Below are 13,355 nucleotides of genomic sequence, written 5' to 3' on the forward strand. Positions count from 1 at the left end.
CCCGATGCGGGGCTCAATCCCAGGACCCTGAGATCATGACCTGAGCCAAAGGCAGATGCTTAATGTCTGAGCCACCCAGTTGCCATTTTATTTTTTTAAAAGATTATTTATTTGGGATGCCTGTGTGGCTCAGTTGGTTGGGTGTCTGCCTTCTGCTTGGGTCATGATCCCAGGGTCCTGGGTTGAGCCCCACATTGGGCTCCCTGCTCAGCGGGGAGCCTGCTTCTTCTTCTGCCTGCAGCTCCCCCTGCTTGTGCTCGTGCACTCTCTCTCTCTCTCTGACACATAAATAAATGAAATCTTAAAAAAAAAAATAAAGATTTATTTATTTTGAGAGACAGAGAGAGAGAGCATGGGCATGGGAGGAGGGCCAGAGGGAGACAGAGTCTGAAGCACACTCTGCGCTAAGCACAGAGCCCAACATGAGGCTCCATCTCACGACCCTGGGATCATGACCTGAGCAGACACCAGGAGTCATATGTTTAACCAAGTGTGCCACCCGGTGCCCCTATAAAAGAGTTTTTAAATCCAGGTTGTAAAGTATTCTTTGTAATTGAACTTTGAAAGATTCTTCCTTTTTTTTCCCCTGAAAATTGCATATGATAGTTTCATGGTTAAATTTTCATGAGGCAAAAAAAGAAGAAGAAGAAGAAGGTAGCGGGAGGGGAAGAATGAAGCGGGGGAAATTGGAGGGGTAGACGAACCATGAGAGATGATGGACTCTGAAAAACAAACAGGGTTCTAGAGGGGAGGGGGGTGGGAGGATGGGTTAGCCTGGTGGTGGGTATTGAGGAGGGCACATTCTGCATGGAGCACTGGGTGTTATGCACAAACAATGAATCATGGAACACTTCATCTAAAACTAATGATGTAATGTATGGGGATTAACATAAGAATAAAAAAAAAAGATAATAAAGAAATACTCTGATCAACTTTACACTCAAAAAAAAAAATTTTCATGAGGCAATGTTAGTGGTCTGATGAATTCCTTTATTATCTGGTGCAGGAGCCTGTAAAATAGGATGAAAACCTGCTAGAAAGCTGCATTGTGTCCTTACAGGCAGGGTTTAATGTTAGTTTTTCACAACAGAAACTTAGAGGGTATGCTGAATTTGGAAATTGTCTTCGGTAGTGATTTTTTTATTTTTTTACATTTTAAAGTAAATTTTTTTTTTTTAAGATTTTTAATTTATTTATTTGACAGAGAGAGAGAGAGACAGCGAGAGAGGGAACACAAGCAGGGGGAGTGGGAGAGGGAGAAGCAGGCTTCCCGCTGAGCAGAGAGCCCAGTGGGGGGCTCGATCACAGGAATCTGGGATCATGACCTGAGCCAAAGGCAGACGCTTAACGACTGAGCCGCCCAGGCGCCTCTTCAATAGTGATTTTAGAAACTGTATGAGAAAGAGACTGAGAATCTGATACTGTGTGTGATCTTCACATGCCGATTTCTCTTATCAATTGGATAAAAATTAAAGGCAGAAGGATAGCCAGTTCAGAGAGGGTGATCTGGTAAGATTTCGTTGCACACTCTTTCCCCTAAATACCAGGCTACTGAACTGGAGATAGCGGCTCAGTTATGAGCTCCTTGATTTTCATCCCATTGTTGAAGAAGGTCTGCAAATCTATTCTGTGGGGATAGATAAACAATGCATCTCACACAGGTATGGACTGCCCTTTTGAGAATGTATGTAGATACTATGGACTGATTAAATGCAAATGAATTCAAAACCATTATTGTAGTCAGAGTTGCTTTTTATCATTTTTTTCTTCATCATTTGTTACTTAAAGAGCAAGTACTTTGACAAAATATTAGGAACCACTTAAGGTCTTACGACTTTCAGTAGGGTTTGTTGTGTATTTTCTCTTAGCTATTTTCTGTCTTTGGTATATTTTATTCAGTGATCAGGGACTGAGTACTGAACCTATGCTAGGCCTTGTCCTGCGTGCTGTTAAAATAGATGAGGAACTCACAAACTAGTTGGGAGACTGAAGCTAAGTAAATGCAACAGAATGAGGTGGTTGCTAAGGCAGAAGTATGTATTACAAATCTTATGGGCACAAAGAGATATATGGAGAAAGATGGCAGCTAGGCTGTTGGGGAAACGGTGGTAGAAGAAGGGTGTTAGAAGCAGAGGGCTCAGTATGAGCAAAAATATGTTTGTCTGATGGACTCTGGAAACGCTGGACTACTCCAGGTTCTAGAAACTGTAAGTAATTCAGTGGGACAGGACCTTGGGTGGGACTTTGGGGTCGGGGTGGGGTGGGGTGCGGGATATAGTGATAAGGCCCTGCTAAGAAGGGTGGAATTGGTCTTAAAGGCCTCAGGCAGCAGCTTGAGGGAGGGTTCCTAACAGTGTTCTGATACCAACTGAGATATAGTAGGGTTGATACTCTGTTGTGAAACCTGAGGAGCCTAAGCAGTGTTTTTTCTGCTTAGAAGGTTGTCTCCCACCTCTAGCCTGTTCCGCTCTCCTATGTGGAGGTAAACCCTATTGCAGATGCTATTTTTTTTCTTTCCCACTCAGAATTCACATAATTCCTTAGACAAGAGCTATGTTGGGACATTCCATTTTCAGGCCTTCTAGATCTTGCTGATTTTCTTTCCCCCCCCCCACACCCCCTCCGTGGGGCTTGAACTCATGACTCTGAGATTAAGAGTCTCATGTTCTACCGACTGAGCCAGCCAGGTGCCCCTAGATCTTGCTGATTATTTGTCTGTGTATTCTGTTGATGACTGAGAGAGGTGCTTTGAAGTCACAATGTAATCGTGGATTCGTGTATTTCTCTTTTCATATCTATGATATTGCTTTATGTATTTTGAAGCTATGTTGTTGGAGGAAACACACACTTAGAATTGTCTTCTTGGTGAATTAACCTCTTTATCGTTATGTAATGTCCCTCTTTATCCCTAGCAGTATTTCTTATTCTGAAGTTTATTTTGTCTGATGTGAATATAGCTACTCCAACTTTCGATGAGTGTTTGCATGATTTATTTTTTCCTATCTTTTTACCTAGAACTTATTTGTATTTATTTATTTGTTAATTTTTAAGTAGGCTCCACACTCAGCATGGAGCCCAACGAGGGGCTTGAACTAACTACCCTGAGATCAAGATCTAAGCTGAGATAAAAAGTTAACCAACTGAGCCACCCAGGCACCCCTTTATGTTTTTATATTTATTATTTTTTTAAGATTTTATTCACTGAGAGAGAGAGAGCACAGAGGGAGAGTAAGGGGGAGAAGCAGACTCCTTGCTAAGCTGGATCCCAGGACCGTGAGATCATGACCTGGGCCGAAGGCAGGTGCTTAACCAACTGAGCCACCCAGGTGCCCCAATGTCTTTATATTTAAAGCGTGTTTCTCATAGACTACATGTTGGGTTTTGTGTTTTTATCTAATTTGTTCTGTCAGTGTCTATCTCTTTTTATTTTATTTTATTTTTTATTTTTTTTTTAAAGATTTTATTTATTTATTTGAGAGAGAGAATGAGAGAGAGAGAGCATGAGAGGGAGGAGGGTCAGAGGGAGAAGCAGACTCCCTGCCGAGCCCGATGCGGGACTCGATCCCGGGACGCCAGGATCATGACCTGAGTCGAAGGCAGTCGCCCAACCAACTGAGCCACCCAGGTGCCCCTATGCTGTACTTCTTTAAAAAAGATTTTATTTATTTATTTGAGAGAGAGGAGAGCATGAGCAGCAGAGGAGCAGAGGGAGAGGAACAAGCCGACTCCCACTGAGCATGGAGCCCTACTCGGTTGATCCCATGACCCTGAGATCATGACCTGAGCAGAAATCAAGAGTTGGAGGCTTAACTGAATGCGCCACTCAGGCGCCCCTATGCTGTACTTTTTATCTCTGTAACTTATTTATTTTATGACTGGAAGTTTGTACATCTTAATACCCCTTCACCTCTTTTGCTCATCCCTTCACCCCCCTCCCCTCTGGCACCACCAGTTTGTTTTATGTATTTATGAGTCCTTTTTTGTTGTTCGTTTGTTTTGTTTTTTAGATAAGTGAACTCATAATGATACTTGTTTTTCTCTGCCAAACTTATTTCTCTTAGTGTAATACCTTCTAAGTCCATCCATGTTGCTGCCTACTTTTGGTTTGAGTATTTTTTTATTTCCACCATTGGTTCATTATTTATACCCCTTCTTTTAATCTTCTTAGTTTAGTGTTTTTTTTTAAGTAAATTACATTATTTCACATATAAGAAATTTACAACTGTATAACTCCCAATTCTTCCTTCTGTCTCTGTGCTTTTGTTGTCATACATTTTCCTTTTTTTAAAAAAGATTTTGGGGCACCTGGGTGGCTCAGTCATTAGGCGACTGACTTCGGCTCGGGTCATGATCCCAGGGTCCTGGGATTGAGCCCCACATTGGGCTCCCTGCTCGGCAGGAGGCCTGCTTCTCCCTCTCCCACTCCCCCTGCTTGTGTTCCTGCTCTCGCTGTCTCCCTGTCAAATAAATAAATAAAATCTTTTAAAAAATAAAAATAAAAAAAATAAAAAGATTTTATTTATTAGAGAGAGAGAGGGAGTATGAGCAGGGGAAGGGGCAAAAGGAGAGGGAGAAGCAGCCTCCCCACTGAGCAGGGAGCCCAATGCAAGCTGATCCCAGGACCCTGGGATGACCCCAGCCCAAGGCAGAAGGCAGACACTCAACTGAGTGAGCCACCCAGGCTCCCCTCATACACTTTACTTTTATATATGCTATAAATCCACAATTCATTGCTACTATTTTTACTTGAGGCAGTCAATTATATTCTAAAGCAAATAAAAATAGCCACCCCAAATGTTTTTTTTCCAAAAAGTATTTTTTTATATTTACCTCAGACCATTTGATATTATCCTACAGCTCTTGGGGGTTCCATTCTATTTTTTTTTTTTCACTTTTTCCCACTTTGACTCTTAATGGTTTTCATCTCTCTGCTGAAATTTCACATCTGTTTCTGCATGCTGTCTAACTTTTCCATTAGAGTGTTTAATGTATTAATCATAGTTATTTTAAATTTCTTGTCTGGTAGTTCCAATATCCCGGTCATCTCTAAGTCTTTTCCTGTTGATTACTTTGCTTCTTTCCTTTTTTTTTTTTTAAAGATTTTATTTATTTATTTGTTTGTTTGTTTGTTTGGGGGGGGAGAGAGAGAATCCCAAGCAGACTCCTTGCTGAGTGCAGAGCCTGACACGGGGCTTGATCTGACAACCCTGAGATAATGACCTGAGCCAAAATCATGAGTTGGATGCTTAACAACCCACCCAGGTTCCCCTGATTACTTTGCTTCTTGATAGTGGGTTGTTTCTCTTGCTTTTTGTTGTGTTGCTTGTAATTTGTTACTGATTGCTAGATGTAGGACTTAAAACAGTAGAAACTGAGGCAAGTATTTACTCTAGGTCCATGTCTTCTTTTATTAGGGTATTAGTGTGGGAGTTCCAATCAGTTAGGAGGTGAGTTGGGTTTGGGTTTTGTTGTTGTGGTTACCTTAGGTGCACACGGGGCTTCAAATTCCTCAGGTTTAGGATGGGTTTGCTGGTGGGAGGGCTTTTCCTCAATGTTTATGCTTTACTCTCGGCTTTAGGTCTTTCTTTTGTTGCTGGGTGCTTGCTTACCTGCTGGTGGGGAGCAGGGATTCACTGTTGTCTTGGTTCAGCCTCAGTGTTAGGCAGGCCCTGTTTTTCTGGGTCTGGGGGAAAGAGGGGTGTAGATCTTTCTGGTGATCCTGCCCTTGCCCCAGAGGTAGGATACTTCTAATGGTCCAGATCAGAATTTCCTGCCTTTCCCCCAGGCATAAAGGGGTGTTTTATTTTTCTTTTACTCTGCCCCAGCTGCCTTGGGAGGGACAGAGTTTACCACCCTTTCCCCAGGGGTGTAAGATTTTTATTCTTTAGAAAAAGGACTGGGTGGACCTTTGCATTTTCCCCAGAGTAGCGGTTGCTTTCCTTCTCCAGACTAGCACTACTGAGAAGCTGTCTCTGGCCTCCTGCCTAGTATTTTTTAATGAACATCCAGTCTACTGAAGTGTATGGAGAAAAACCCCTGGGTGTCTATGCTCTTGCTAAACCACACAAGACCTTTAGTAAAATTCATTAAAAATTGTACCTGAGTTCTTCTTACTTGCCTGCGTGTTGGTCCCATCGTTCTCCCTCTGCCACAGGTGAACCAGAGCTTGCATCTCTTCATGGAGGTGCCTGTTTTTCCTAAAATTTCAGTCTGGTAGGTTGCCCTGTAACCTCAGCTCTCTGATGGCTTCAAGAAAAGTTATGGTTTTGTAGATTGTTTGGCTTTTTCTTGTTATTGGAGTTGGAGTGATGCTTTTCCCGGCTTTCTATATCCTAAATGGAAGTTAGAAGTTAAGGCAATTCCATTTTATACTAATTTTATTTTCCAGTGAAATGAATTTCCCTCTTTCTTTCCCTGTGATATTGTGATTAAATATATATTTGGTCTTCATCCACTGTTTCTAGACACAGCTCCTATAATTTCCTATATAAGAGCCATAGGGGCATGTTCTGTTATAATATTTGCTTTTGTTCTCAATTCCTGAAATAGCTCCAGGGCAATGAAAGTGAAATGGTGTCTTTTGTTATTTATATAACAGTCCCTTCAACCCACTTGAGTTTATGTTAATGAGGTGATTTTTGGAAAGCATCCAGATCTTCTAAGGATGGGGGCTAGTTGCTAGAGGAACCAACTGTGTGATTAGGCTGTTGGAACTTTAAGTCCAGTCTGACCTGTGGGGAGGGGAGAGGGGCTGGAGATTGAATCAAGCACTAATGGCCAATGATTTTAATCAGTCGCACCTGTGTAATGAAGCCTCCATAAAACCCCCAAAAGGACAGAGTTTGGAGAGCTTTCAGGTTGGTGAACAGGTGGAGGTGCTGGGTGAGTGGCTTGCTCAGAGAGAGCATGGAACTCCACACCCCTTCCCATATGCCTTGCCCTATGCATCTTTTCCATCTGGCAGTTCCTGAGTTATATCCTTTTATAATAAACTGGTAATCTAGTAAGTAAACTGTTTTCTTGAGTTCTGTGAGCCACTCTGGCAAATTAATTAAACCCAAGGAGGGATAGTGGGACCCTCCAATTTATAGCCGGTCAGTTGGAAGCACTGGTAACAACCTGGACTTGTATCTGGCATCTGAAGAGGGGGCAGTTTTGTGGGACTGAGCCCTTCTCTAGTAAAGCATTAACATGAAGACAGTTGGGAGCTTCCTGGACATTATACTCTGCCTGCCTCAAGTATTTGTCAATGGGCTGCAGGTTATAAGGACATTTAATTTTATCTACATTTCCTTCTGGAAGTTAGGTTATTGATAAGTGCTTTTTTTCTTGTAAATCACTAAGACATTTGTAAACTAAGGGAGACTCCTGTCCTGTAGGACTATAATCTCTATAAATTAACCATTTGTTTTTTCTTCCCTTAGCTTTAGGGCAGCCAAGAGTGCTGAGGAATGTCACATATATCCCACCTTGGGGGCAGGGGTTGTGGGGTGTCAGCTTGTGCTTTGTCCTTAGCTTGCCTTCTGCTCCCTCATCATCAGAATTGAGTTAAATTGTCTGTGTTGCAGAATTGCTTGATGTGTAGAAAACCCATACATCTGGGGCGCCTGGGTGGCTCAGTCATTAAGCGTCTGCCTTCGGCTCAGGTCATGATCCCAGAGTCCTGGGATCAAGCCCCACATCGGGCTCCCTGCTCAACGGGAAGCCTGCTTCTCCCTCTCCCACTCCCCCTGCTTGTATTCCCTCTCTGGCTGTCTCTCTCTCTGTCAAATAAATAAGTAAAATCTTAAAAAAAAAAAAAAAAAAAAAGCCCTTAAAAAAAAAACCCCATACATCTGGTGTCAGAGGTCCAAAAAGAATATGTGGGAGCCCCAGCCTCCTCTCCCCATCTAGCTAGGGTCTGATAAAATAGAGGGGAGGCTGAAGTGGTCACTGGGACCAGGTTTCTCTGCTTGCTTCTGTGTTGGGTGGAAAAAGGCAATATAGGTCTCTCTGCACCTGACTCATGTGAAGATATAGGCTCCTCTGCTATTTCCAGGTTTGTTTTCATGGTTGCTTTGGCTCACCTGACAAACACATGAAAATAAGTATGTACCCACGTGCCTGTGCCTGCCTAGGGAAACCTGTGGGGCTTGGTGCCAAGAGTGAAAGAAAGAGTGGTGCGCCTTAAAGCCAGGTCTCATCTAAGCAGAGGTAGGCTGGGAGTAAAGGAAGGCTTGGTAGTGCCCCAGAGGAGGTTTTTCTCTTGATCTCCAGTCCAGACCCTGGCAGGGGACCAGGACAGGTAAGGCAGGAGTTTTGGATGGAGCTGTGGAGACTGAAGTTTTCCCTGAGAACTGCTTACTCTTGAGTGGCTATGGTTCCCTCTCTCTGAGCTCTGTGAGGTAAGGTTCTGGCACTTCCATCTTTGTTGAGTAGATGAGAGGCTTCTGGGAAGATGATGTGCTGATCTCATTCTTATCCCTGAAGTTATCTCTGTGACCTTAAAAGACTGATTCCTGGGTGGGAATCATATGGCTTATAGGATTCCTTTATCCAAAAGATGAGGTGGGAGTAAGTAAGTGATCTGAATTCCTGATTATTGGGGCACAGGAATTGAGAGAAGGAGAAGGTCATGCTGAGTGCAGGTTCAGGAAGGTGCTTGTCTTCCTCTGACAGATTCTGGGTTTTTCATATATAGGTTGTTGTGGAATCTAACAAGGTTGAGGTTTGAGGTTTCTGGACTGGCTCAACTCTAAACCAAAAGTAGTAGTGTGTGCCATCTCCCTATGGGATGCCTTCTAATGCCAGGTCTGTGGATGAGAGAAGCCATGTAGCTCTGATTGGGTGTCAAAATTCCTGGGTCCTGTTCTGGGAGAATCTCTTTGCAACCCCAGACGGTAGTGAGAGCATGCTGAGGAGGAAAACTGATAGCAGTCAAGTCCCATGTTAGGGTGCCCTCTGGATGTTCTTTCTCCATCAGGTCTTAATTATATTCTCTCTCTTTTCTGGGCACTTTGGAAAAAGATGTATTGAATGGGCAAACAGCAATGTAGGAAGTAAGATGGATGTTGTAGACACAGCAACACACAGGTGTGTATTTTCATGAAGGTCCTTTCCTTGTTCTAGTCTTTGCAATGGCCCTGGTCTTAGCATCTTCCTAGCCTTTCTCTCCACCTGCTCATGTTCTTTGCTGGCCTGAGAGTAGCTACAGACTTGTCCACATGTTGCTGGATACTGCAGAAGTTCCTGTTTATGTTTGGGTGGAGGTGAGTGGGTGTGGGCAATGAGAAGCCTATCAGGCTGACTAACCTGGCAGTGGGAGTCTGGTCTTTGCAGGACAGGTTTGTAGGTTTTAAAATGGTAAGACCAGGCCAAAACCTGCACCTCAGGGAGAATCCATGCTATGGATAAATCTAATGCCAACCTATTCTTGGTGTCAAGCCAGGTACCTCTTGTTGGAAGTTGCCATCAGCTGAGCTCTCACAGTTACCTTTCTTGGGAGCCCTAGGTGTCTGCCTATCTCCATTTATTTCTCTGTGTCCTGTGGTGGAAACGGATATAACCTCATTATATTTAGGTCTGTGTGTAAGGCATGCTGTTCCTACATAAGAGGTTAGCTTTGCAGGTCTAAACCAGAGACTCACCAGCTTCTGCCCTAGACTGACATACTTATATTCTTTGATATTCTTTGCCAGGCCACAGTAAACACAAGTGTGAAGGAAACATTTGTCATGGAAGCCAGGGAGCTGGAAAGCCCCACACCAACCTACCATCTCATTCCCGAGGCCAGCCAGCCCAAGGAAGATGTCAACATGCAACCTCAGCAGACTGCAGAAACTATGCAGCTAAAGAAGGAGATCTCGTTGTTGAATGGGGTCAGCCTGGTGGTGGGCAACATGATCGGGTCAGGAATCTTTGTCTCACCCAAGGGCGTGCTGGTATACACTGCCTCCTATGGGTTGTCGCTGGTCGTATGGGCCATTGGTGGGCTTTTCTCCGTTGTTGGTGCCCTTTGCTATGCGGAGCTGGGGACCACCATCACCAAGTCTGGGGCCAGCTATGCTTATATTCTAGAGGCCTTTGGGGGCTTCATTGCCTTTATCCGCCTGTGGGCCTCCTTGCTAATTGTTGAGCCCACCAGTCAGGCCATCATTGCCATCACCTTCGCCAACTACATCATCCAGCCCTCGTTCCCTACCTGTGATCCCCCATACCTGGCCTGCCGTCTCCTCGCTGCTGCTTGCATATGTAAGTCTGGGGTTTAGTGGCGGAGTATGTTTGAGGGTGTGGGTTCCTTTAATAATGCTAATGGTAACTGATACTTGAACACCATATTTTGCTTTTGGGGGGGAAGAGAGGCATCTTACCTTTTTTTTTAAAAAATATTTTATTTATTTAAGAGAGAGAGAGAGCAGGAGCAGGATGGGTGGGGGAGAGGGAGAGGCAGATTCCCTGCTGAGCAGGGGGCCTGATGCGGGACTCAATCCCAGGATCCTGGGATCATGACCTGAGCCGAAGGCAGATGCTTAACTGACTGAGCCACCCAGGCGCCCCGCATCTTACCTTTTGAAGTAATTTCACCAAAGTCATTTAACCCTGACAGATAAGTAAGGGTAAAGGTTAGGGATGAGAGAAGTTTGAGTCTCTTTGTGGCTTTTGGTGCCTCACATTCCTTCTACTCTTGACTGTTCCAGAGTTCTGTTCCCCAGTCTATGTGACAGGTTGGTGCATGTCTTACATTTGTCTTACCAGTTGTTTTGATTGGAGTCAACATCACTAGTTGTAACTGAACCCAGAAAAAACATCAGTGCTGAGGACTTTATTTTTTGCTTCCCAGCTTTTTATTTTAAACCAGTTTAGAGGCTGAGGAAAGAGGCTTCTCTAGATTGTTGGGGTCCCAAGGTGTTATCCCTCAGCCCACAGGACCAGTGTTTCCTGCCACTGCCATTCTTTGCAGCCCATTCTGAGCAGCAGGCACCACACCAAAATGGCTTTTTCTCATTGGTGTTTCAAATTTCTTTCTCTCTCTCTTTTTTTTTTTTAAGATTTTATTTATTTATGTGGAAGAGAGAGTGCACACGTGAGAGAGAGAAGGAGGGAGATCACGAACAGGGGAAAGGGTAGAGGGAGAAGCAGACTCCCCGCTGAGCAGGGAGCCCGATGTGGGACTCGATCCCAGGACCCCGGGATCATGACCTGAGCCGAAGGCAGACGCTTAACTGACTGAGTTACCTAGGCGCCCCATATTTGGGTTTCTGATGACAGAACCCGAGAGATCCCAGTTGATCCCTCTTTATTTTCCTTTTTCTCTCATGAGGTGGTAAGGAGGGATTCTGTGAAATCACTGAAAAGGAGAGAAGATTGCTGTGAATTTACCCAATCTTGTAGAGCTAGTGTTTTAGCTGAGAAGTGGCCCAGAATTCCCTGTGTTCCTTAGCACTGTGCTGCCAGGGGCACTTAATTATACTCTGTTCTTTCCGTATCTCTGCTTGCAAAAGCTTTGGCAGTATATGTAGTTTATCCACAGTGTTAAAAATAGACTGAGAGTCACTTGGAGTTAGCAAAAAAGGATTGTACGGTACACTGTGCTTCCTGACTTTAAGGAATTTGTTAAAGACAAATGTTAAAGGGAACCCCTCCACATGTAGCCCAAGGAGGAGGTAAGGTGGGTACTCAGCTGTATGTGTGTTAGGGTCTGGCCAGGGGAACTCGGGCCTGACTGAGTTCTCTAAAAAAAAGAAGAATTTTCTGATTATAAAATGTGTTCATTAGGGAGAAGATGAACTTATCCTCAATCACCCATAATCTACCACCATAAGATGAACACCTTTAATAATTAAATCATGTCTTCATTTCTTTCTTTTATAGAATTGGCATCGTACTTTGCATATAACTTTATATTCTGCTTTTTAAATTTAGTATATCATGTTTTTCCCCTTTTTATGGAATGTTCTTCAAAAGAAACAGTTTTTAAAGTAGCGTCTTTTTATTATAATTACTATTATTTAAAGGGAATACATAGACATTATAGGCACTTTGAAAATGCAAAAAAAATAGAAAAAAGAAAAGAAAAATCACCCATAATTTTATTTTTTTAATTTATTTTATTTTTAAAAGATTTTTATTTATTTATTTGTCAGAGAGAGAGAGAGAGAGCACAAGCAGTGGGAGCCGCCGGCAGAGGGAGAAGCAGGCTCCCCACTGAGCAAGGAGCCCCATGTGGGACTCGATCCCAAGACCCTGGGATTATGACCTGAGCTGAAGGCAGATGCTTAACCAACTGAGCCACCCAGGCATCCCCACCCCATAATTTTAACTCCCAGAGAACTATTGCTACTGTTTGTGTGAAATACCTCCTAGTATTTTTTTTTCTGTGCTTATCTCATTTTTTTTTTTTGCTCTTGAGATCATACTATCTGTGGTTTGTATAATACTTTTAAAATTTTAATATTTAATCCCTTTCATCAGATATTCTTAGAAAACATGGTTTAGGGACACATAAATAGTTTCCTGGCAGTGTAGTATAGTGGTTAAGATCATAGGCTCCCATGCCAGACCAGGACTGAATCTAGTTTTACCAGCTGTTTTTCCCAGCTGTTAACCTTGGAGGAGTTAGTTAACTGTTGCCTTGGTCTTCTCATTTGTAAAATGGAAATATCATGAGGAATAAATGAATCAATACAGGTACAGTACTTCTCTTTCTGTCATGGAGTAAGTGCTCTGTATTATTATTATAAATAATATTGCTGTGGGAGTCTTTGTATATAAAGATTAAGAGTTTCTGCATCTTGGGGCGCCTGGGTGGCTCAGTTGGTTAAGCGACTGCCTTCGGCTCAGGTCATGATCCTGGAGTCCTGGGATCGAGTCCCGCATCGGGCTCCCTGCTCGGCAGGGAGTCTGCTTCTCCCTCTGACCCTCCTCCCTCTCATGCTCTCTGTCTCTCATTCTCTCTCTCTCAAATAAATAAATAAAATCTTAAAAAAAAAAAAAAAAGAGTTTCTGCATCTTTTTTTTTTTTAGGGTAGAATTAGCTATACAGGAGAAATACCTGTGTCTAAAGAAATAAACAGTTTTAAGATTCTTCGTGTGTTACCCAGTTTCCTTCTAGAAGGTTTTGTGAGTTTGTGCTCTTATCTAAGCACTTGAGAGTGCCTGTGTGTTGGCCTTGTGATGGCCTTAGGGTGAATTCCAAGGATAACCAAGTCAAAGGACACCATTCTATATATAATTTTTCATGTATAGAAGATTTTTATTTGGTAAATCTTTTTTCCTTTATGATTTTCTCCATTGTTTTTGTTCTTTTGTCCTTAACGAAGCCCATCCCCATACCAGGAACTGCTCTTTTTTCTTTTCTTTGCCAGAACTGCTCTTTT

The 13,355-nt window shown here is 43.1% G+C and overlaps 1 protein-coding gene across 1 annotated transcript in view; it reads left to right on the top strand.

The window, feature by feature from the left end:
- The window catches only part of SLC7A6 (solute carrier family 7 member 6), a 33,402-nt gene that overhangs the window by 2,809 nt on the left and 17,238 nt on the right, over positions 1-13,355 (top strand). Inside the window, exon 3 of the mRNA XM_021705737.2 lies at positions 9,678-10,230. Coding sequence (XP_021561412.1) covers positions 9,714-10,230 — 517 coding nt within the window. The 5' untranslated portion in view covers positions 9,678-9,713. The remainder of the gene's footprint in view (positions 1-9,677; positions 10,231-13,355) is intronic.

This window comes from Neomonachus schauinslandi, chromosome 16, assembly GCF_002201575.2.
Source record: "Neomonachus schauinslandi chromosome 16, ASM220157v2, whole genome shotgun sequence".
NCBI lineage: Eukaryota > Metazoa > Chordata > Mammalia > Carnivora > Phocidae > Neomonachus > Neomonachus schauinslandi.